We start from the raw sequence: 26,214 nt of genomic DNA on the forward strand, positions 1-26,214 counted from the left end.
TTGCCTTAGGTTCATCTGTATATAGCCCCAAACTGAGGACATTTTAACCTTTTTTGCAGTGGCAGCCTCTTTCTGATCTCAACCATCTGGATCATCCGGGAAGTTTATTTTTTTCTTACTCCCCTCCTCCTTTTGGTTTGATGAAGAAAACTTAAAGGAATAGTACACCCAAAACATGATTAGCCTTCATTTTCTACTCACCCCCATGCTGAACAACACTCTGGAGTACTTTTTTGATATCTCAAATGCATCTGGAGATCTGGGAGGCTTCTTGCTGTCTGCTGACATTCAAATAATGGAGGTCCATGGCGCCCGAGACAGAAAGGTCCATAAAAGTCCACAAAAACGTGTCAATATTCCTCCATACTGCTCGTCCAATGTAATCCAAGTGTCCTGAGTGGGTAGCATCCAGAATTTACTCGAAACGAAGTCATTTAGAATGTTTTTAGAGCATAAACAGTAGTGTATAGGATTTCCTAATAGCGCCCCCATGCGCGCTCACGGCGCTACGGAAGCCGGCAGACCAAACCGGAAGAAAGTGCGCATTCAGCGTCTGGTCTGCCGATAATGCAAGCGTAGAAGAAGAAATGTGCTGTTTACCTGTGCAAAGAAAGAAACAACGAAAGAAAAATGTCTGAGGACTTCAGTGTTGAGGAAGAGCATGAGTTCTTTGCCGAGCTGAATGCGCTGGTTTGGTCTGCCGGCTTCCGTAGAATCGCGAGCGCGCATGGGGGCGCTATTAGGAAATCCTATACACTACTGTTTATGCTCTAAAAACATTCTAAATGACTTCGTTTCGAGTAAATTCTGGATGCTACCCACTCAGGACACTTGGATTACATTGGACGAGCAGTATGGAGGAATATTGACACGTTTTTGTGGACTTTTATGGACCTTTCTGTCTCGGGCGCCATGGACCTCCATTATTTGAATGTCAGCAGACAGCAAGAAGCCTCCCAGATCTCCAGATGCATTTGAGATATCAAAAAAGTACTCCAGAGTGTTGTTCAGCATGGAGGTGAGTAGAAAATGAAGGCTAATCATGTTTTGGGTGTACTATTCCTTTAAATCCTTTATTTGGAGGCATTTATCATCTACCCTAACCAATCTCATTTCATAGTGACAATTAACTGATTTTTCTCTACATTAGAGAGAAACTTAACTATTAAATGTAGCGACATTTTATATGGTTTAGGTTTTTGCTTTGCTGTCACATGAGCAACTGTTGGGTTGCCTATTAATAGTTAAAAGCCAAGCTGATGTGAAAACAAACCAGGCACCTAATCCACTGGATGCTGAAGGGTATTTGTATAAACTTATAAGCCAAAATGTTATTTAAAATGACATGCAACTACTAAATGTCAGTCTGTGCTTTCTACTCTAGAAGCTGGGGGTGTCTCCCAGCTGACAGGTTACCTTCTAAAATATATTGAAAAAGGTTTTGGGTTTTTTTCCACCATTACATCCAGTCAGTAATATTTACACAGCAGTCCATTCTCTCCATACTTGCAGCTTACTTGGAATGTGAGCTTTTAAGTTCTGACTATGTATTTATCTGTATTTTACCTCATTTAAAATGTCCTCAGTAATTATACATAATGGATTCCAGATTTCCCCATAGCTGGTTTCAGTATTGCAGTATTTTGAAAGTAATCTGAAGGTTACCTCCTGACTGCAAGAACCTTTTTTTTTACCCTCCATGTTAGTTTAAAAAAAAGCTTATGTTTACCCACAAATTGAAGAAATATTTAAGTAATGCATTCTAGATGCATCAGCAGAACGTCTCTTGCAAAGAGATAAACGTGAGCACCGAATGTGGTCTAACTGAACCAGAGTTGACGAAAAGTATTTTCGCCCTCATTTCTAAAATATTTAAACCATATAACCATTACTGTTTCAACATTTTTCTGTCTTAAAAGATATATTAGATCAAAGAAGGTAAATGCCAACTAAAAGGTTCTGGAGATGCAGTTCAATATTTTATTGATCCCAAAGGGAAATCAGATGTCATAACTCATAGGTTTTTGGTTTCTTTTTTTCCTCCAATGAGTTGCTGCAGGCAGGAAGGATCTCCTGGCTCTGTCCATCTTGCAGCAGTTCTGACAAGCATCTTTCTTCAACAGTCTTCTGGAGAAGATCCTAAAGTTTGTCCATAATGTTCTTCATTTCATGAACATTTCCTCTTTGTAAAATCATCTCTTCCCAGAACAGAGCTGGTCTTTTTCATTGGCTTATTAAGCTTCTTTAAGTAATTTGCCACAATGGCAGAAGAGAAGAGATAACCAACTCCACAACAGACCAGAGGAAAATCGGTTCTTCTGTGACTTGCAAAATTATTACATACCTTTCTTGGTTTTCAAATAATTTAAATCTTCAAAGACAACATGATATCCAACTTAACATGTATTAAGACTGGCAACCAGTTAAATTCTCAAATCAAACAGGTAGAAATAAAAGAAAATCCAAGAAATTAGATGGATGCAAATGAGTGAAAATTAATACTAATGCTCTCCATAGAAGAGGCAGAGTGTTTGTAATCTCTTTTCCCCGCTGGCGGCACCACTCACTCTTCAAAACACAAACTTGCGCTACGATTCGCACATAAAAATTAAAACAAACGACTGTAACCCCCTCTTCCCTTGACAAAACGTAGGTTTTATATGTGCAAAATAAACTACGTAATGAAACAATGAATCAAACTAAATTAGAAAAAGAAAACGGTTGGGAACAGAGAGAGCAGCACTAGAAGCAGGGTGATTGAAATAAATAAATGTTCATTTCCTACAATGTCCATTTCAAAGAAGCACAACTTCTGGCCGTCTCACTCATCTTCATCGTCCTCCTCCTCGCCGTCAGAAAGAGAGGCGCAGGGGCGGATCTGGCGGTATCTGTCCAGCCATTTCTCCACCATCTGGGTGACCAAGGGGTGGTTACGGCGGCGGGAGCTCTTCTGCATGGCGACCAAGAGGCCTCCGTCTGTCACGCAGCAGTCCAGCCACTCCCTCAGGAGCTTCTCCTGCTGCTCGTCGTTTCCCATCTGGATGTAAGCAAAAAACATAATACTTCAACATACACCAACATCAAAGTCATACTTTCCTAAAAGTCTTGCTAAAGTGAAATTAGACATCACAAGTAAATGCAGCCTTGCTTTTAATAAAAAAAAAAAAAAAAACTTGTTTCAAAACTGGCATGAACATAGAACCCAGCTACATGCTCAATGAGAAGAAGGTTCGGGTCACATTTAACATAAACTGCACTGCAATATAGTTCTGGTCAGAAGTTTTACGATGTTCCACACCAACATGCATGCTTTAGTGGCACCACCAGCACCCCTGGAAGTCATTGGATATCCAGTAATTAAAAACAGAACAAGACCGGATTGTTTTTTGTCATCGCTTTGAAGAAAATCTCATGACATTCTGCTAAAAAACTGAAGAAGAAATAATTGTTGCTTGTCTGAATTTAGACAACTATATTTAAAAAGTAAATGAAGTATAATTAAATTTTCTAAAATTAAATTTCTTGTAAAAAAAAAAAAATGTTTAACCAAATCTTCAGTAGAGATGGACTAGAACCTATTTTGCTTTAAAATAAAAAATAAAGCCATTAATTTTCAATATTTAATAACAAAACTGTTACTTTTTTTGGGTTGAGGTGATTACACAAAGTTTTCATTATTTTTAAAAGCAACGATTTTAGGGTCATATTTTTAAATCAAACTAATGTTGGATAAATCTCCATTAGCATTTTTGTATCAGCATTAATAAGCTTCTAGTAAAGTGTTGGTTCAGTTTGATATAAAGGATGAGATGATTGATTGGAGACATCAAGGTGAAGTTTTCAAACATAGCTCTACAGACTGCCAAGCAAAGTATTAGCACCGTCATGCTGAGGGCCAACTGGTACCAATTCATAAAACAAGGGAACTGGAATAATCTAGTGGGATTATGCATTGAGATAAGAAACAGGCACAAAGCAAAATTTCACTGCCGACTATAAAAGATAGTATTTTGAGGCCTTTATTGTGACGAAAACAAAATTCATTATAGGTTAAATAATCTGCCTTTTTTAGCAAAGCAAAATAAAAATTGCAGAGGCATTAAAATCAAGTCCCATTGGCCCTTTAGGGGGCAGTGTTGTACTTAAAATTGGAACGCTGCAGCTATCATGCATCATGTAGCCCTCATCTGCTATGGAGGACCAGCTCGACCACATTTAAAAATAAATACAAAAACAAATAAATAAGCATATAATTAATTGCCCCAAGAAAAACAATAAGATAAATGTAGGTAGAAATTAAATTATACTGCGAGACATAAATAAATGTATGTCTTTTAATTAGCTTCTTTATTTGCCTTTGTAATAATTACCTTATTTATTTATTTATTTCCCCTTATAATCTTCAACTTTATTTATTAATTACTTTTTTTAAGTATTTTAATATGTGCATGTTATAATATGTCTGTTTTTCCTTCATTTGTATTTTTTACCATATTTATTTCTTCAATGTTATTTATTTCTGCCTGTCATTTTTACATTTCTGTCTGCATTTCTGCCTCATTATGCAAATAAGGAGGGGCTGTGTCTTAGAGGATCTACTTCTGCCCATTGGTTGGTTAGCATTTTACTGCAAAAAAAAGTTGAAAAAGATATATACATGCATGTCTCACTGTATAATTTAATTTCTACCTACATTTATTTGTTTATTGTATTTTTGTGGAAATTCATTGTATGCTTCTTTATTGAACATTTATTTATATATGTATTTATTTTTAAATATGTTAGAGCTGGTCCTCAATAATCTACAACCCCTTCAAGTCAAAAAAAAAAATAAATAGTTGTCTTAGTTGTCTTCCTGCTGAATAGAACACAATGTACTGTCGCTACACAATTTTTAAACCTAAGCAGCATTAACAGATTATTTCATAGAACAAGCATTGGAAAAATGTGGAAACCTTCCAAAATACTACGATTGCGGAGCCGGCGTTTATTGAAATCTTCCATCTCTCATCCTGTTTGTAGCTAGGGGATATTGATTTGGTCACAGTTGGACGTTTAACAGGTCACAGATCCTAAACAGGAATCTTAAAAGATAAAGCAGTCTGACCTGCAAGCTCAACACAAGATATGTAGAAACCATCTCTTCTGTCCCAGAAAGAAATATTCTGAATAAACTCTAAAAATCTAGATTAAATGTCCCACCAGAATGATACTAGAAGCTCGCTGCAGCTGGCTAAGGGATACCAATATTTAGAGTTGCTCCATGTATAACTTTAAGACAATTTATAACCATTGTACAGTAGATGGTAAGTAATAATTTCTCCTTTATAAAAACAAAAGTTGTAAAATTCTTAATGGACCTGTAATAGAAATCAAACCAATACATTTTTGGATTAAGGAGACATATATCCTATTAAATGTGCAGCTACACTGATCTCGATGCCCACCTCCTGAGCAGACAGGAAGTGGATGTGCAGTAGCTTCCGTTCGCTGTCCACTAACGGCAAAAAGGTGACCGTGACATCATCATCTGTATTGAGGTTAGCGCCTGCACCGCGATTGTCGTATCCGTCATTCTCCATGGCCACCAGGGCGGAGAAGTGTCCCCGCGTGTAGCCTAGGGCGATAGGGCTCTTCCAGCAGAAGCTCTGCTCCCATAACAGAGGAAGGTACACACCTAAAGACACAGAAACAAGTCAGACAAGCTGGGAAGGGCTGAACCTGGCGCCCCTGGAACAAACAGGCTGTTCTTCTGAGCACTTTATATTTAACTGTGTGTGAGAGTCAGGAGGCAAAGCAGTACTTTTGATATCAGAAGCTTTTCAGCTGACTGGAAACAAATGGAGGATTGTTAGAGAAGTGCCTCTGAAGCATATTATTATGCACTTATTGCTCAACAATGTCTCTGTAAGTTGATATTTTCCTGCAGGTATACCAGTTTACCTTCTGGCTATCAGATGACATAACTTTCTGCTAAATGATGATAATCTGAAAAAGTTTGTTTTATCTACAGCGTGAAAACGTATCAAAAGAAAAAAGTAATCCTGACTTACTTCCTCGATTAAGATAACGGCAGTTTCTTACAAAATAAATCTGACTATATACAAAGAGAATCAGAGCCATACCCGCATACTTGCAGAGTCTGTTTACCTTGAAAACGAGTGTATCCCAACGTTTCCCCGCGGAAACTTTTGTAGTATTTCACTCCGTAGACTATGATGGGTCTTCGAAGAATGTGTGCGAGAACAAAAATATGGGTCTGCTCCAAGCTGGCCCCAGGCTGGAGGGACGCAGAAGAGACAACATTTATTAACACTAATTACAATCCTATCAGGTGACCAAGTAGACCAGGGATTCGTGGCCTAGTCTTCCTGCCATTAGCAGAGAGTTTAAGGAGGGTTTCAATATTTTAAGGATTCAGTTTAAAGCTACATTTGGTGGCTGCTTATGCTGATTAACTGCGACCGCTATCAGACTTCTGTGTAAACAAATCAGGACAACAAAACGACCGTCACGTGCAGAAAGAAAAGGTTTCCATCACAGAGCGGCGGTCTGTTTACAAAATTGTGGATGCGATTGTTACCTAGACAGGTTCAAAGAAGCTTGGTTTAAAGAAAAATTTAAAAATAGCAGATGCCGGTGTGTGTTATTAAACTGTTGAGCAACGACAGCCAAAAGTATGACCACATAAAACAAGGGAAGGGAAAAAAAAGGCAAGAGTGCAGGGCTCGATGTTAACGATTGCCTGATCGCCCGGGGCAAGTAATTTTTATTGTCGGGAGAGTACAAATTTCATTGCATTTGTGTGCCGGGCAAGTGCAGTGATCGCAAAAAAAAAATGTTATCACTCAAAATTACTTTAAAATCACAGACATTCACTGAAAACGACCCACAAGCGTTGCAGGCGCCATTTTTGTTGTTTTGTACACATTCTTCGTTGATTTGAAAAAGCCCCGTGATTTTCCGCTAGATGTCAGGATTTTTCTCCTCTTGGGGAGAGAATTCTGCAGAAAAGCAGCTAGATAATGAATTTAATCTATACTATAATACAGTGGTCATACATATATTAAAAAATGTGTTGCAGTGTTGCATTTAAATTTTATAGAGCTAAAAATATTAAATTGGTGAGTAGTAGTAGTGTAAGTTTTAACCTGTCAAGCTTTTTTTTAGATTTTTAACATTACAATTTATATTTTTCCAAGCACACAACAGTTTAAAGCAAAGTTTAGTTTGAAAAGAATGTGCAGGAAGGATTGAAAAGCATGTTAACACGGTAATGTAGGCTTGAGTTCATTATCTGACGCATGCATATACACACCAGAAACAAACATGTTTCATTGATATATATACAAAAATGAATATTAGGAACTATATTTATCAAACATTATACTGGGCAAGTAAAAATTGTTTCTGGGGAAATGAAATGTGAAAGAAAAAACCTTAACGTCAACCCCTGGAGTGAATAGTGGGAATCAGGAAAAGACTTTACAGTTTTTTTTTGTTTTGTTTTTTTTTTGTTTTATGAAGTTGAGTGGATCAGCGTGAAACCATTCAGACTACCATGAAAGATTGAGATATGGGCAAAAAAAAAAAAAAAAATGTAATTGTCTGAGACGAATGTAGCCTATTTTCACTTTAAATCTCAAATATGAAACAAAAAAATTTACTAGTAATTTCATTTGAATAACTATACATGTCTAGCGGTCTGAGCAGGCAGCAGACAAAACACTAAACACTGCAGGGTACTTTTGATTTAAATGGCTTTATAAATATCTGTGTTTTGTCTTTAGTACATCTATCACTCCTGTTTAAATACTGACAGTTTCCAATGTTGACTCAGAAAAGAATATTTGCCGCTGTTGATTGGTGTAATATGATCTTCTTGTTTTTTATTATAGAACATTAAAAAGGCTGGATTTGTAACTAGTGATTGGTCTGGCCCATTAAACCATTATTGCCAGATGACAGATCATGAAATGAACAACATTCATTTGGTCCTTTGCATGACGTAGGAGAAGAGGCAAACTAATGAGTTTTCTAAAAAGGAATTTAATGCCGTTTTTTAGCTGAACAGTTACAAAATCTCCTCTTGGTACTGCATATAAACAGAGCTGAACAAGGGACTGCAAAGCTAAAAATAAATCTATAAATGCAACTCAGAGTCAGTGATACCTGCAGCTGGTTCTGTCTGCATGCTGGTGTCTAACCTGATAATCTTGATCCTGCACTAACGGAAACAGCACAAAGATTATGCAACTTATCTCCAACACAGAGCTCCATCAAATAGATTCAAGAGACAAAAACAAAAAGAGCCAACAGAAGCCATAAACCATCATGGTGTATCAGGCACATTCAGCCTGAGTGGAGGACATCTAATCAGAGCTTCTGCTATGTTCGTTTTCTGTGTCCGTAGTGGATTGGCTAGATCCCAGAGTCACATGCTGAGAAGTAATGCTGCCTCAGCAGGTGTGTCACAAGTAGATCAGCTGTCAATCTGCAGCTCTGTTCCTTATAACTCCATGAATCCACCTCAGCTCTTAGGACGTCTCTTATTATTAATAGCTCAATTTTAGTAAGAGCTGGGGAATATACAGAAAACTACAAACTAAATTGCTTTGGCACAAATCCTATGAAAAAGTCTTCATAGTTTATCAAAGCTTTAAAAAAATTTTGCTTATGAATAATGTAGCCTCCTATTTACTGAATGAAGGAAGCGGCAAATTAAATTAAAATAAAATCAGATTAAACACATTTTCAGTGCTATGAAACTACACTAGATCCCTAAATAGTTTAGTGGTTTGCCGCTGGAGCATGTAATGTATATCTAGCATGACTGTCTAGGACTGTAACCTTCCAACCATTGGAAGAATCATCTTTCCTTCTTGTTAAAGTAGGAATAGTCCTGGAAAGTCACAGCTTGTCATTACAGCTTCAGACCTCAACATGTTTCATTTTGTGTTAGACCGACACATGGTAGCACATAGTTATGAAGTAGAAAGAAAGATCACTGGTTCCAAACTGTTAAGATAAAAAAAATGTGTGTATTTTTTCTTAGCAAATGGGTCAATAATGTGACCCATATAAATTTAGCTTTGAGCCAAACTAGTCTTTTTCAGCCTGGAAGAATTTTTTCTCCAATACTATCTGTATTTACCTTCATCGAACTTCTTGTTTATACATATGCACACAAAAGTTTTCAAGTTTGTGATTAAGCTTCTGGTTAAAATATACCTGAATATAGGAAAGTTCACGCAGTGATAACACTTTGTCAGGTATCATGTCATTCTTATGAATTCATATCATTGTAACAATCAGTATTAAAGAGAATAATAATTACCTGGCTGGCCAAAGACAGGATGAAAGCCCAGTCCTCTTGCCACTGCTCTTCTCTAAGAGAGAAATGTAAACCAAAGCTCTGCGAGTACCAGGACTCCCACTCCTTCCAACGACTGTAAAACCTGGAAAATATTCAAGCAGGATACAAGAAATTTGCTCTTTATTTGAATCAAACAAGGTCCTACTTATCAGTTCAATTTTGCATTACATTTTCACAGTAGAAAGCTGTGATTGGACTAAAAACTAAAATTTCAGCTGTTGTGCACCTAATTCACATGCAAATTAAAAAGCACATTGATTCAATCTCTTCCCAAGACATCAAATCTTAATATGGAACATCTTGTTTGTGTGCAAATAACCAAGACAGGTTCACAGCAGGCCAGCAAAAACAGCATTTCCCAAAGGACCTGCTAAACCGGAATCAATAAATAGCCAGAACATTTTAATAAATAAAACATTTTAAACAAAAGGAAAAGATGTCGGTGACAACCAAACACAATTTAATTGGAAGATATTATAATTTTGTATGTTTTTTTGAAATAACAGTGATGAGGATGATTTTTGCAAGAAAAAAAAAAAAATATCTAAATGATTTCCCAAGGGCCTGGTTTCTCACCAGTGGGAGCAGTCGTGCAAGCTATCATGGAGGGTTTTACGAAGGACAGAGTCCTTGTCATAGATCCCCCAGGTAGCCTGCAGAACCGAGTCCAGCAGACAGTCTCCAGCTGTGCGGTTCCACAAGGCATAGAGACGGCTGTCCAGGCGTGTCCCCAGCTCCAGGGACCAGTTAATAACTGGAGACTCTTCTTCCAACTCTATGGACAAAATGACAAATGGAAATAGATCAGTGTTAAAAAAAAAAGAAAAACTGTCAAATAAAGACTTTTAAACCAGGCTTTAATATTTAAACAGAAACTATGTTTACCATTGCATCTAATTAAGCCTTGCTCTTGTTATTTATGCTTTATGATCATAAAGCTTTTTATTTTTTTCCCCCAGAAACTAAATCCCTTCACCCCGGTTGCTTATTTGTGTGTGCAAGACACAAAGCAAAACAAATGTTCTCCACTATCCACAGAGACACGATGCCGTGACACATTGTTTCAGTGTGTAGGAGGGAAGCTAAGAAGCTTAATAAACCAAATTAGAAAATGGAGTCGAGTCAGGATGAAGTAAAGGACTCTGAAGCAGTCGAAGAGAGTCTTGTTTAGTTTTCTTTTTAGCTTCCTCCCACTGTCAGGCAGCTTATTAAATGGAATAAATCATGAATACCTTTTTGCACATCTCGGTCTAGCATGTCGTCAAACAGCTTCTCCTGAACAGCAGGGGGCAGGTCCTCAATATCTGCCAGAAGAGGAGAGAAACACTCATTTTTATGAGCATTGTTGCAGTAATTGTGTAGTAAGTGAAGAGCTACATAATGATTTGCAGTGGAGGAATGCCCTTTGCAGTTCCATTCCCCTCATGACATTTAGTCAATGGTATACTGTGAACACTGGGGCTCAGAGCAGCAGTTGTGTTTCTGAGTGTATTGAGCAGAGGCAACAGAGAGCGAGAACACAGCTGGTTATTCTATGGATCAGAGCTGATTTGAATGGCTTTCTGAGAGACTGAATGAAAGCTGCAGCTGGCCTCAGGTCAAATCCTTCTAGAGCTACATAACTGGTATCACACATGTATGCACGGAGTCACCTCCAACCCTAAATCCTCTGTACTCAGTTCTATATAGGAACCCCGCTTGTTCTTCAAAGCAAAGGGAGCCGATTTCAGCCATCATATTATTGGACATGGCTGGAGCTTCGACGCCATTCCAAACTGGGACATAGAGCCCAGGATTACATTTACCTCCAATGCCAGACTCCCTTCGGAAACATTTGTTGTTCCTCACTCTGATAGTACATCGAATACAGGGAGACAAATGTTGCTTTTATGTGTGAAAACAAGCCAAAATGTACAGCATGCTGCAGAATCTGTCTTGTCAGTCAAAGCTATTTCATCCGAATAAAGACTCTGGCACAACAGCCTCATTAGCAGCTTAAACATGGGTTAACATAAAGACTAAAACTATGATAATATTTTCTAAACAGACCGATTTGCTATAACTTGAGAAGAAATGTAAAATTTATTCAGACAAAAAACGTAACTATAGTTTTTCCCCTCTGTGCTGTTGCTGCATGCCTGATAGGTGTGAGGGATCACTGTAGTTAATGACAAAATGCAAATGAATGTCTGCCTTTAAGAATCCCTCTGCAGGCCCAGGTTGATTCCTCTTAAAGGGGTCCCATCCCCCCACAGAGGGATCCGTTACAAAATGTTCTTATTAACCCCCCCATTTCTTAGCAAGGACTTATGCGGCTGCAATTCTGTCTATCACAGATTACTTGTTTGTCTGGTTTGATTCAGAGAACATTTTCAATGCAAGTGATCTGCTCAGAGAGCAACTGACACACTTGCCTTAGATTTCATCATCTTCAGAGGAATCTGGTCAGTTTTTAGAGCAGAATAAAAACTCTCAAAGTTCTACCTAGAGCTAAAATATGATACAAATTATAATTGAGGAAAACTACTTTTAGACAGGAAGAAACCTCTAGCAGAACCAGGCTTGGTGTGAGCGACCATCTGCTGAGGCTGACTGGGGTCAAGGAGACAGAAGCAGAGATGCATAAGAACATAGAAGCACTGATCTATAAATATTTCCAGAATATTGTGAACATTTATAAGAAAAGCTGCAGACTAAGACAGACAACCAGACTGGGTCCTGTTCTACTAATTTATCAATAAAGTAGCCAACTTTTCCAAAACCTAAAATTAAATAAAACGGCAGCTGTATAAGTTTTACTGTGGTCGATATTTATGTTGATGTAAACTCAAAGATAAAGAAAATAGACTGATTGGCACAGGTAGTGGAGAAAAGATTACACCTGGAATGATTATGGTGTCATGAGTACCTGCAGGAAGAGTGAAGGTGACCAAGTCGGTGAGGAAGTAACAGGCAAAGTCCCCTTTGCGTTGGTGAAGGGATGCTGCAATCTCCCTCCTGATCTGCTCAGTCAGCTCGGGGCACACCATGGAGGGAATGCACTTCGCTGCCTGCTGATTCACCTTCAACCAGAACAGGAAACTCAATCACTGGAAATGGCTTTGTTTTGGTTAAAGTTTTCAGAAGTTATAAAAACTGATCCAATTTTAGATAATTCTTTATTACTATTGGATTAGTGCATTTGAATCATTCTGTATATATAAATAAATAAATAGACGTGAAGGAAAACGCACATTATGCAGTGTCATTTCAGAAAGCAGCAGCAAAGTTTATGCATATTTGTTTTATCCATCACATGGCCCTAAAGCAGCATGCCATCTTTAAGCAAAGAAGTTGTGGGTCTGAAAGCATCTATATTGGCTGATAATTTGCATCTACAGTAGACATAGTTATTTATAATAGAAACATTAGTTATGTCCTGTGGCATAGGAGAGGAAAGTGTTTATGTAAAATCTGGGTTTCATTAGTTCAAAAGCAAAGAAAATATTTACAGAAGTGACATTTAAAACATGTTTAATCATCTTTTAATACTATTAACTTTTTTTAATAATAACAATAATACATTTTTTGGGTAGCTGTTTTTGTATGCATCATCTAGAATACTTGGATCTTTTCATAGACTTTAATATATCCAAAAGGCAGCCATGTCTCGATCCATTATATTCAACAAAGGATTGCTAGAAAGTTAAAAATCATAAAACAACTTTACTCTTCTCTGTTAACATGTTAACAGAAAGCCTCTCTCTTTAGCCAGAATCAAACCCAGAAATGTAGAATGGAGAAACATTTCTACGCTCTACCCCTTATGCTAATTCGGCTAGCAAATCTTAATCGTTAAATTCCATTTCAAGAGTGAGATCATCTGTGGTAGTAGCACTAGACATCTTCCAGGCATGTGAGTAAAACTAGCAGCAGTTCAGCCAACAGGCTAAATTAATGGTAGCTGGCGCACACGGATGACGTCATACACACTCCGCTTTGTTTTAAAACAATATAAATATAAAAAATTAAACCGTGGATGTCTGGGGGACAGTGATTCACCTACATGTAATGAATGCTGGCGTACCATAAATGATAAATTATGAACAGTTTAGATTGTGCCTTCAAGTCGTTGCCCATAGGAAGACTAGGAAGACGTTACTTGGATTACAAAACCGAATGTCTTCGGAACAGCCCAAATGACACAAAACTAACATGGGTGAGTAGAACATGATGTAATAACGTAAAATCAAGGGGCCAATGTAAAAAAAAAACGTGTTCCCTTTAACCAACGACATTTTGTAGCTCAGGAACATCCACACTGCTAATCTGCTTCTGTCTGCATGACATGAAGTGGATCAAGGTCCTCAACTTTAGCTGTGTATGCTAGCAAGCAACACAAAATATTTGTTGCAACCTCTTTTTTTCCATCACATTGAACAGGTAGCACAGAACCGTTTCATTAACTTATATAAACTCAATTCAATATAGATATTTATTTAGCTAATAAAACTATAGAGCAAGGGTGTAGTTGGAGGAATATATATGATGCAATGACTGAACAATGCAGACCTAGTCCAGGGATCATACAGGAATGAGTAACTTTAATCTAATGCTCTTTTAATGCTCTTAGAAATCCTTTTAATGCCATCAACAGGTACCCATGAATCTCATATATAACACGGCAGACAGGCTGCAGCAATGTCCTGAATTCCTCGTTTTCCAGACGCTTTTGTTGAAAATAGCATTTTCCCCATTCTCTAACTTTTTCTCCGCCTCGAGCTTCTTTTTCTAACATACGGCTTTACAGTCAACCGCAAGCAGTTCCGCACAAATATATTGCGAGATATATCTGATGAAATTGTTTTTATAAACTTTTTTTTCTTAATTAAGCATTTTAAATGCCACAATAATTACATTAATTGAATTTTATTGCCAATTCCGGCCTTAATTAAAAAAAATATAATTGAATGGCTTAATGACCCGCAGAAACCCTGTAGTCTGGGGGGCAAAAAAAAAAGATCAATCTAAATATTCCCACTTTCTGTAAAATAAGTTAATATATAGATTATTCCAGGACACAGTATGCATTGTCATGGCACCAACGAATTTGTCCAAATGACCTTTGACGTTTTACATTAAACAGATAAAAACAACACCAAGACAAATAATAGACTGCTTAATTAGTCTTTTACTTATGTTGTCCCTCTATGTTGCCTTTAAGTTTATAATATTTTGTATTATAGTCCTTAGGAAGAAAATGGAAAACCAAAAACAATTTAAATCTGCAGTTTAATCATCTACAAAACCATATTGTAACAGATAGAAACCGTTAAATAATTTGTTAAAGAAAATTTTCAACTAAAGAGAAAACATCTGCTTTCACTGATCATGAAATCATGGTTTTAAAAATGGGATGATTCTGATTAAACGTCCTCATAGACCATGACTTCAGCTTTTATCTCTATTCTTACCTCTGTCAATAAGATAGCCAGCATGTCCTGCCTCTGGAAGCGAATGGCCAAGTGGACCAGGGTGAAGCCCACATCGAATGCTGAAGACCTGTTAAGGAGCTGCACCTCGTCAGCGGTGAGCTGCCGAGCAATATCGCCGCTTGATGACTTGTAGGCCTCCACGGCAGCCAGGTCTCCTTCTACCACACCTGCACAGAGACAAAGAAATCAGAAGGTTTGACTCAATGTGAGGAATCAAATATTTATAACCCATGTGTGGAATCTGTGTTTGTTGGCTCTCGACTCATCGAACCCTGCTTCACTCTGATCCTTGTGAAGCTACTAAAATTAAGCAACTTTTATTAATTAAAAATATATACTTTTATAGTGATGTTATTTAATTTTTCATCTTGCAGAGCAACTGACCTCTGGTTTTTAACTTCTATAGGCAATGATCATTCCATTTTCTGAAAAATAAACACCTAAGATATTTCATTCCATGTAGTTTTCAAGCCTCCGGATGCCACACTGCTCTGCTCCTTTAAGGCACGATAAGAGCTTTCAAAATGTTGGGCTAAACATCCTAAATTGTAGCCTAAATGCAGAGCCATCACATAGCTAAGCCAGGCAGAGGGAATGCTGTGCAGATTAGTGTTTCCCCCTCCCTCTAATTCTGGACCCAGTGGCCAACATCTATGATGAGTGAAAGGTGCAGCAGCTAGCTGCAGGCCAGTTTAAACAAGCTGCCTCTTATGAGGAGACTCTTTCTGCCAGGAAACAGGATGGCCGCTGTGAGCGAATCCAACCCCAGAGCCATCACGTCTCATCTTACACACGCCGGGTGACATTTTGTAAACACTCTTCTATAACTAGACACTGAATGATTCTGGCTGGCACATTCTGCGAAGGCACCACAGCCAAAAGACTACCTGTAAAAACAGGTTCTCAGCTTAAAATGATTAAACTGAGAAAAAGCAAAGTATTTGTTCCATGACAATGATATTATGTTGTATTCGCATGTGTTCAATTGTAACTAGGGCTGGGTATTTTCACCAAAGTCGTGAATTTATTTGATTTTGATACATACAGTTCTAAATCGATTAAATCTGGTCTTACAACAATGAAAGTGGTTCAACTGAGTTTCAAAATACTCGTGTATTTTATTTTTTCCTGTCATATTAAACACAAAGTGCAAACTTTTAAATCTGACAGTTTAAACTTGAGATGTGAACAAAACTGTCAAAAAAGTGCAAACTTGTTTGTTAAAAGTGAAAAAGTGAAACCTCTTTCGAGCAAGCAGACATGCATGAGCTGCACTATCTTCACTGCACAAACCATATTTGCAGCATTGTCTGTAACAACAAGGGGTGTAAATAATAATAGTTTTGTATTGATGCATCGATCCAAAAGCCGACGATCCAATGCATCGACACGTCCGCAAGATAATCGATTCATGTTTTTTTTACCTCCGGTCTATTTTTATCCATTTGCTCCTGGGCGTAATTCTCCCTCCCGTGCTGCGGTGGCGCTAAACCTATTTTGCCCTCCTACCGCGCTTCCTGGTTATACTCTTACAGCAGTGTGTTGCAGCAAGCTTCACACAGACATTTTTTAATTATGCTCAGAATTGAAGCGTGGTCTGAGCTACACGCTGTAGGTCTAGATACGGCCGAGGCGGTGAGGAAGTGGGGGCGAGGTTAGTCCGACGACGAAGGGACATGAGGGCAAAAAGAGCAGAGATTCAGCTTGAAAAAGGGTCCCAGTGTTCTCGCGCACCTCGCTCTTCTAGCGGGTCAAACTTCACGAGTTGTTTTCCGCAATTTCGGTCATAAAAACAAAACAAGCCGGCCTCCTGTCTGCTGCACTGTTTGTGGTCAGCTACAATCTGGGAGAGGAGCAGCGGAGCGTCTCTGAAGGGGGCGGTGACGTCAACACTCTGAAGCCTTCTTCTTCTTCTTTTTTTTAATGGCGGTTGGCAAACAACTTATAGGTGCATTACCACCACCTTCCAGAATGGAGTATGGACCAGACAAACTATTATATTCTCCCTAAAATACCCGTTCTTCTTAGAAAATTAAAAATACTACCAAAAACTACATCCCCAGATGACCTTTGAAACAATTCCCTTATATGTAGTTTATTTTATTCCAGTCTAACTCTAAGCAACATCTCTCTTTCCTGAGTATATTTATTACATTCTAAAAAAATATGTTGGACAGTTTCTCTGGAGCCGAGGTATTGCATTGAACTCATTACACTGATATTGTGCAGTATTTTTGTAGTATTTTTTGATGCAACTTTTCTACTTCTGTTATTTGCTGTTGTTTCTAAAGAAAATGCATAATGATATTACAGCTTTCATTGATTTATTTCAAACTTGAAACTTTGTTTAGCCTGTAAGGTGTAAAAAAAAAAAAATAATAAAAAAAAAACAAAAACCGATTAATCGATTAATTGAATCGAATCGTGGTGTATTCTTGAGTATCGAAAATAATCGAATCGTTGGGTCAGGAAATCAATACTGAATCGAATCGCCATGATGGATTTGATTTACACCCCTAGTAACAACTACAGGGTGTTTGCTGGTCAGCCGCCATTTGTTAATGTCTTCAGTCAATCTATTGGCTTTATTTGCAGCTGTCTGGCTTGAAGTAATCTTGAGTGCATCTCGCCTGCTCATTTGAATGTGACCGTCACGCGCATCACTATAAAACTAATCGATCTCATTCCCTAGACATCGTTTAAAAAAAAAAATAAAAAATCAAGTAGATTTTTTTTCCCCCCCAGCCCTAATTGTAACATAAAACTTTTCTACAACGTTTATAATGAACAGTGTTAATGTATAAAATGTAAGGCTGAATAGATAACCAAATTGACTTTACCTTTGAAAACAAAAAAAACATTTCACATTCTCTTATGTCAATAATAGATTTTTTTTTAAAAAAGCATGCATTTAAAGCCCATCACCGTAGGTGGAGTAGTAGTCTGTTAAAAAGAAAAAGGATATCAGTGGCATAGCAGGCAGTTTATTTGGTTTCATTTTAGCGTTTCCTATTCTCACATTTAAATTGAGAAATGGAAAATTTGCTTTCATCAAACAAGTTTAAGTTACGTTTTAACCCTATTTAAATGTAACATTTACACCAAACTTTCTTAGTTTGGCAGTGAGATGTTGAGAGGCTAAGTTCTTTCCTCTGCCTACGTTACCCAGAATGCAATAAAATGAGAGAACTGAACACTATATCAGACATATTTTTGATTGATAATGACCAGAGGTCTATCACTAATATAATTAATGTTTTATCGCTCAGCCCTGGATGAAAGTTTGAGGATAAAACTGAGCAACACTGCAGTGCTACACTGAGCCTTCGTATTACCTGTTAAAAATCTTACTCTCAAATCATCTCTCTTAAATGTTGTTCTTACAGTGGCCCTGAAATGCATCACAATTAAGTGGAAGCAACCAAAACCGCCTTCCTACAACTCATGGGTCCAAATTGTAAGGGAATTATACCAAATGGAAAAGATAACATACTCCTTAAGACTCCAAAAAGACATTTTCAGCCAACGCTGGGGTCCTCTTAAAGACTCGAGTAAACAAGTCTCACAATCAATTTTTATTTTAATTCTAGATTATGTTACATAGGCCCTCCATCCGAGGAGAATTCTTGTGCTAGGTCTGTATGGTGAGGCTGAGACCACAATTATGATGCTGAAACTGTAAAATGTCATGTTGGGACAGTTAATCTATGGTAAAATTTCACACTGCAAAAACTGTTACTTGTCATTGTATGTTGTGCATTTGCTCTATTTTAAAATCAATAAAAAAAGAAAAAAATCTTACTCTCCCTGAATAAAGCTAAGAAATTACACATTTTGCAGGTTAAAGGTAAGCCATTTCTGGTGAGTCTCATCATTTACAGTTTCTGATAACTAAACCAAAAATACAACAAAAAGAACAAAGAAGAATCTGGTTCCCGTAGAGGGGAAGCTTGAATCAAGGGGTCTTTGTGATTCATGCCGCCTATAGAGGTCTAAAACAGCAGAAGTAGGAGGAAGCATCATAGTGAAGTGAGACTCCGCTCCACCACCAGAGGAAGTGCTAGACATCTTGGTCAAAATGCATCGCTTCATTCAGTCACCTCCAACTGAGAAACCGTACAAAGAGAACTAGCAACCAGCCAGCTGTCTATATGTGGTTTTAAAAATATAAAGTAAAACTTACAACTGGAAGAACTACAACTCAGCAGCAGGCTGAGAGGTGTAATCGCTGCAAAGGTCAGAAGTGCACCGCTGACCAGACCACGTGTTCATCTGCTTTCAGGTTTGTTTGTTGACAGTTTCTTGTGTTTTTTTTTCCAAGGCTATTTTTGTCTCCTCCAGGTCCGTGCTCAGGACATAAAGCCCCTCTGTTTACAGGGTGTGTTGACTCCCAGCCAGGAGAGACTCCGGTCACACGCTCCAATCTCAGTGCTCTGCCCAGACGGCCAAGTGTTTCCCAGCCGGTAGCAAATGCTCTCCTAGTTTCTCAAAGATGCTCTCAGTGCTACACTGAGAGCACACTGGGCTTCAAGAGCAAGTAGGGACACATTGGAACCTTTTTGTAGTTTAGTATCTCGACTTATCGAACATAAAATTTTGGCATCTCTTTCTCTCCAGACAGACCTTGAGATAAGAGAGTCTACAATGCCTATATTTTACAATAAACACACATTTGAATTATCCTTTAATCTTAGGCTTTTAATGATGTTTTGATCCGTTTTTCTAGGCTGGCAGATAACAACACTAAACTTAAAAAACAAGAGTCAATTATTTGGCTGTTGGTTTGAGTAAAAAAAAAAAAAAATAGAATAGAATAAACTCTTCGCCGACCATTCAATTTATGTTTTGCAAATTGCCCCATAGCATGATGTTTCCACAATTTTTGAATAGTGGTCCTGTGTTCTTGAATTTCAAAGCCTAAAAGGGACTCTTCAATCTGGCTTCAAAGGGCTGATTATGGAGCAGGAGCTATTTTCCCACCAGATTTAATAACTTAACATTAAAATTTTTCTTGATCCATTTGAGCCAGTTCTCTTTAATCAGAGAGGAAGAGCTTGGGTCAAAAGTTGGATACAGGCAGGTGTTAAAAACAGAACAGTGATACCAAACAGACAACAAACTAAGCATGCCAAAGTTAACATTCTGGGGTGGCATTCAGAATCTCTGTCAACCTAAGCTGAAAAGCCTTAAACTAAAATAAATTTAGGACAACACTAGAACCGTCAGAAGGGACTTTTAACAGAGTTATTGGTAATGTATGCATGTATGCATAACTTTGCCCCGTGTTAAATACATAGATGTTAAACTATGAACCAATTCTTGGAGTAATTCAATTTTATTTATAAAAATCGCTGAGCCCATCAAAAGAATCTGTTAAAAATAACTAAAAATAGAGAATGAAATGAATAAAAATAGTAACTCAATAATTTTTACTAAACTAAAAGTGTGATAAGAGTAACAACTTACCAGCACATGCACTCAGAAAGAGCCAGTCATTTTTCCTCATGCGGTTTCTAATCTGCTTCAGCTTCTTGAAGTTGACCTCATGCTCCTCCGTGCTCATGGCTCCAGCTGCCAGCTCTATCCTCTGGAAGTCCTCCCTCTTAGCCACAGGAGGGGATCTCCTTTGGACCTGGCTGCCACTGCAGCTGCCCCTCCACCTCGCCATGTCCTGCTCGATGATCAAGGGAGAGGACCCTGCGGGTTCTGGGAGCCCTAACGCTTCCTGGTTGTTAGGTTTCGGTAAGTCACACATCACACACTTTGTACTTCTGGGTAAGTTCTGGTAAGTGCATGTTGTACACGTCCACTGCTGCTGATGGGTGTTAAGTCTGTTTCTATCGTTGTATTCCTCACACGTACCCACAGGAGAGTGGAGAGTGGGCCGGCAGTCTGCGTTGGTGCCGGATGTCTGCGGGGACTCTGTCGGGCTGCTGGTTCTGGGGCGCTGCCACAGGCACTGTGTGCAGCGAATGGCGCGCGGCCAGTTCAGATACGTACACACCTGACAGGACCACTTATTGGCGAGCTCAGCCACGCCGGTCGTTCTGATTCTGGGTCTGGCGCTGGAGTCCGGGCAGATGAGGAGACCGCTTCCACTCTCAGTTCTAGCAGGATCCCATTCTGGACCAGGATCGGGTTCCGGGGCGTTTCTGTAAGGCTCCTCTGTGATAATGGGACCTGTTAATCTCGGTGCACGGCACATTGTACACTTGACTGCAGAGGGCCAGTTCTCATAGGTGCAGTAGTCACAGGCCCACTTCACCTTTTGTTCCGTCATTGTGGATTTATTTTTTCCTGGTTTTTAAACTCCAGCTACACATGAAAGAAAAAGGAAAATATACATTTTTTTACTTTTCTTTCAATTAGATATCAGACACAGCTGGAAAAGTTGTTTAAATAAACATATAAACTTGCATAGTAAGTTACAGATTTTCTACCAGATTTGATTCCAGTCATTCAGGGCCAGGATTCCAGAACTTTTATAAGTGTCTATGATCCAAAACACCATGATCAAATGGCAGATATGCTTTCTCAGTTCAAAAAAACCTTCATAATGAACCCCTGATTTATTCAGCAGTGTTGAAGTACAGACATATCTAAACTTTGTTAAAACCACTGACTAGAGATGGGCTGATCATTTAGGCTGATATTAGTTGGGTTATTTTTCATTCTAGTGTCTGCAGAGGTTGACACCTGCATACATTAACTCTCCATGTGTGATCCTTTGTTTGATTTATTAATAAAAGCTTTTTTTTTATTTTCTGAGACTTGCCTGACCTTTGTTTAAGCTTTGTTTGTGGACTCAGAGTGTAGTGTTTTATTTTTAAACTCTGCACTTAAATCAATGTAGCTGTTTGTCAAAGAAAAAAAACAGTAAACTTCAATTGTTTGCTAATAGTTGATCAGCAAAAGCTTGAAATTGTGTTACTTATCCTTTTTTTCTGAAATAAAGGGTAAAACAACTGAAAACCATCTAAATTAGGTCCGGACACAGTGAAATGTTTGAAAATCTAGATCTTTCCAAGCTGCTCAAGCTTTTAATCACATCATTCCCAGTTTAAATTAAGCCTATTTAATGAAAAGAGAAAACACCAGCATGGATGACCTTTGTTTAAACAGAATAATCCAATCCTTTTCTAGCTCTTGCTGCTGCACACTGTAGCTCAGCTGGCTTAAACAAGACCACTAAACCTTACCTTTAGAGGAAAGTGTCACATTTGAGGAACATTTATCACCAGCCAATGCCTACATAACATTAATTTCTCAGAATATTTAATCAGTATAATCAGGCAGTGCTAGCACTTCACCTAAGAACTAACTGCTATAAGTTTAATTTCGAGTTTGCGACCCTGATAAATGTGCGAACCTTTAAACGTTTTGCACCGTGTTGAGTTTAATGGCTTAAAAAGAGGCAGCCTTTAAGTTTTATTCGTGTTTATTATCAGAGAGTGTGTTTAAATGTAGAGCCTCTACTGAAATCTTTCAGGAATCAACAGAAGCTGTTAGCTGGCAAGCTAACTTTGTAGCATTTGAACGTTAGCTTACATAGCGACAAGCCACAGGCGGACATCTGCTATGGCGAAATTATTAAAAAACGTTCCCAACTAAGGTCGGCATTCATAGTTTTTTACCGTTTAGTGACGGTGTTGGCCTCCTGAAAGCTGGTGGAAACCACAACAAATCCTTCCCGTCCGGCTTTGCCCTCCTCCTCCTCCTCCTCCTCATCCAGCTCAATCAAACCTTTCCTCTGTACTAAATATGTCGACCCCTTTTGTCTCTCTCATGTTCACCTTTGAGAACAAAGCGGCGAGTCGCGGAACAAAGCCGAGCCCTCCGACGACTTTACGGTATAAATTCGCAGCTCTCCATGGTCCACAACCGCTACCGTCAAGTTTAATGGCGGCGACAGTCAGACAAATGAAAAGCGCAGCCAAAATAAACGCAAGCCTGGCGTCGTCACCAATCATCTGGTTGAGCTTTCCCTGATTGGATAAAAAATAAAAATGCAGTGACGCCTTCAGGGACACTCGGATTTTTGTAAAACAGCAAAACTTTTTCATATCGATAGGCTTTTTAAGTACTTATAATAGGTTTTACCATTTAATAAAATAATATAACTTTATCTCTTTCTATCTATCTATCTATCTATCTATCTATCTATCTATCTATCTATCTATCTATCTATCTATCTATCTATCTATCTATCTATATGCAGCCATGGGTGTAGGGCTATTATTATCTTTTTTTTTATCTTACATCACTAACCGTTTTTATGATCACGCTTCCTGTCAAAATCTGCGGGTTCATTCCTTTACGGTTTGCCGGGGAATGTCTTGGAAGATTATAATGAAAAGATAAATATTTATTTCCTTTCAAATGACCCTTTACACTGCTAAATCTGACCGCGTTGTTGTGAAAAGATCGAATTTCTTTATGATTTATATGTGAAACAAAATTTTAAGTATTGCAAAAAAAAAATAAAAAACGGAGAGATGTTTCTAAAAGATAAAATTTCAAGAAAGAAAAGTTTCCTCTTTTTCTTAGCCTTTTTTCTTTGTCTAAAGCAGTATTGTAATCCTCAGTTTTTATTAACAAGTTTATATTGGAAATTAGAGGCGGTTAATAACTTCTTACGGTTATTCAGTTACACTGAGTACATTTTTTTCTTAAAGTGTGTTAGGACTAGTTTTATTGTACTTTACTTTTTACTTTGACTTAGATATTATTCTTTTGTTGTATAGTTACTCATACTTGGATGAAATGTCTGGCTTCTCGCTCCATTGTAAGTAAACTGAGCTATTTGGGGATCAGGCGAAAATACAAAAAACAAAAGATATTGGCAATGGAAATTCTTTATCCTCTACTACCATATGCATAATTCTCACCGCAAGCACTGGTTTTGTAAGTTTTATGTTAAAATGGATTTGGAAAAAGGATTTCTTCAGAATAAATTTGTAAGGCTTTACGTGACTTCTATCTTTTTCACTTATTTTAGTATTTTAAATCAGAACTTTCATATGTCTTCCTGACTATATAATTTCTAAACAATATGTCAGACAGTATGATTCAAAAATGGACAGAACCTGAATAGCATTTTTACTAAATACTTTTATTTTAATAATTTCTTTGACAACTACTTTTTACTTGTGCTTGAGTAAAAAAAAAACGTTGAAGTGCTTTGTTGATAAGCAATACAAGGTTGCACAATCAGAACATTTGTGTTCAGCTTATATTGATAAAGGGTTTTAATTCAAATTAATAAACTTTTTTTAAATTATTTAAATTATTTAATTCAAACTTTAAATTCATTTTAATAATAGCAATGGTGATCATTTGGCCAACCATTATTAGTATCTGCAAATCTGCATAATAAGAATAAGCAATGTGAGAAACAGTGTCTTTGAAATGCATTTAAAAGTAACACAGTTTTAGTCATAATAATTCAATTAATCACCAAATATAATTTAGTCTTTGTTACAATACAAAACTTAAAAAACATTTGCTATACCAATAACATTACCTTAAGGGTGGATATCAACCCTTAATAGTTGATTTCAGTAATTATGATGATGATGATTATTACTATTTTTATTGTTATTATTATGTCTTTTTTGTTATTATAATATTTTTTATGATTATTATAGTTTTTATTAGAGCTTAAAAACAATCAGTTATTTTCCTAAGATGTATCATTGACTGTAATGGTTACAGTCTTAGCTAAAGGTTTGTTAAAATCAACATGTCAACTATAAGGATAATTCTATGTATTCTTACATTAAAACTGCCAAAACCCCTTTTAAATCGTAAATAATTTTAAATATTTGAGTCTATGTCTACTAAAAGCTTCATATCAAATGAAACTGTACTCTCAGGAAACTCATGCATACGTTTTAGATGCCCCAGTGCCCCTGGAGAAGGTCTTGGCCCCTTTTATGGCCCCTGTGCTGAAGAAATATGAATGCATAAACAATTTATCACAATGAAATATGCTGGTACAGATTTTACATTTTACTTTTAAAGTTGCATTTTAAAAGTCATAACTATAAAAGTTTTCATCAAAACAATATATCCACAAAAAGTGTAGCGTGGTTCAGAGAAAAAGTTAACATTTTACACAAAAAAAATATATCTATATAGAATTTTTTTTTTTTTTTATCCTTTCTTTTTTATCACTGGTCTCTTCCCGACCTGCACCGGAAATTGGATCCTACACTAATTCCGGTGGCTAACTTTTTCTGCTGTGGATTTAAACAAATATCTATTTTTTTTTTTTTTTTCAGTTTTATGTTTTCGTTTCGTTTTAACCTTATGCCATATAGTGCGTAATCTAAAGAAAGAAACAACTTAAATGCAGTTAAACATGGTTTAATCAAAATTTTGCCAGACTGCTCTGAGCATCTCTGATGACGTCAGAGAAGTAGTTTAACTAAGAAAATGTAAAAAGCATAAACATTGTCTCACAAAAGTCATAAAACTATTTTTGTGAGTAAATGATAGAAATAAGTAGTTTTAGTACTATAACATTTATGGACATCCGGATATATATCTATTTCCTGAAACACCTGTTCTTTGATTGTAGTCCAAAGCTTTTGACTTGATTTTCTGATGTGGATCAAATCTAAAGGAATTCAGTCACCTGATTTTACCCCAAGAGTAGCTTTATTTGGTGTGGTTGCAAAAATTGAACATAATTTTGGTGTTAATATTTTAATTTTATTAGTTAAATTTTATTTACACAAAAGCCATTACTTAAAATGTAAACCAGTTATATCCCATTGGAAAAATTAGACAAAATCTTATGTTAAATTTTTAGAATTTGTAAGACCAAAAAGTCCTGGTAATTTTCTTTCTTTCGTAAGTAAATTTAATCTGCTGGTTTAACGCCCTGTTCTTGAATCTTTATATAATATAATGTTGCCCCCTTATTATAATAATAATTATTATTATTATTATTTTGTTATTTTTACCGTTATTATTGTTCCCTCTCTGTTTATATATTTTTTTCTTCTGTCATAAGATATTCTTTCTGCACTTTCTGTGGATGCAATTGATGCAGTTCTGTACTGGTACCTGGTGTAATGTACATTGGTTAAATAAAGTTTTGTTTTGAAAAAAAAAGCGGAACGGGTGAGCTCAAGTATGCCACCTACTGGATGAAATGAGATAAACTTGTGGTTATCTCCTTTAAAAATCAAGATATGATCTAAGTTTTGCTTTACTGGGGTATAATACTTAAGGATGTTAATCTTTGGCTCCATCCGAATACTAAAAGATCAACTATTGTCGAGATGTTTGCGCCCCGATGAAAAACCTTTGTCTCCACCCTTGCCCTGCCGGTAAAGTGAGTCTACCCACCCCGGC

The 26,214-nt window shown here is 37.3% G+C and overlaps 1 protein-coding gene across 2 annotated transcripts; it reads right to left on the reverse strand.

Moving 5' to 3' along the window:
- Positions 1-1,957: 1,957 nt before the first annotated feature.
- zranb1a (zinc finger, RAN-binding domain containing 1a) lies at positions 1,958-22,816 on the reverse strand. 2 transcript variants are annotated; one of them, XM_038274128.1, is made up of 10 exons: positions 22,644-22,816; positions 20,317-21,165; positions 14,830-15,017; positions 12,285-12,438; positions 10,609-10,680; positions 9,953-10,151; positions 9,338-9,458; positions 6,151-6,280; positions 5,448-5,677; positions 1,958-3,037 (listed from the first exon to the last, which is right to left on the reverse strand). In XM_038274128.1, exons 2-10 carry the CDS (start codon positions 21,128-21,130, stop codon positions 2,822-2,824), a joined length of 2,124 nt encoding a protein of 707 aa, XP_038130056.1. In that variant the 5' UTR covers positions 21,131-21,165; positions 22,644-22,816; the 3' UTR covers positions 1,958-2,821. The 2 variants fall into 2 exon arrangements, with proteins under 2 accessions (XP_038130056.1, XP_038130055.1); XM_038274127.1 differs by having other exon boundaries at positions 22,485-22,816.
- Positions 22,817-26,214: the final 3,398 nt, after the last annotated feature.

This window comes from Cyprinodon tularosa, unplaced genomic scaffold (genome assembly GCF_016077235.1).
Source record: "Cyprinodon tularosa strain WSP-4 unplaced genomic scaffold, ASM1607723v1 ctg90, whole genome shotgun sequence".
In the NCBI taxonomy this organism is placed as follows: Eukaryota; Metazoa; Chordata; class Actinopteri; order Cyprinodontiformes; family Cyprinodontidae; genus Cyprinodon; species Cyprinodon tularosa.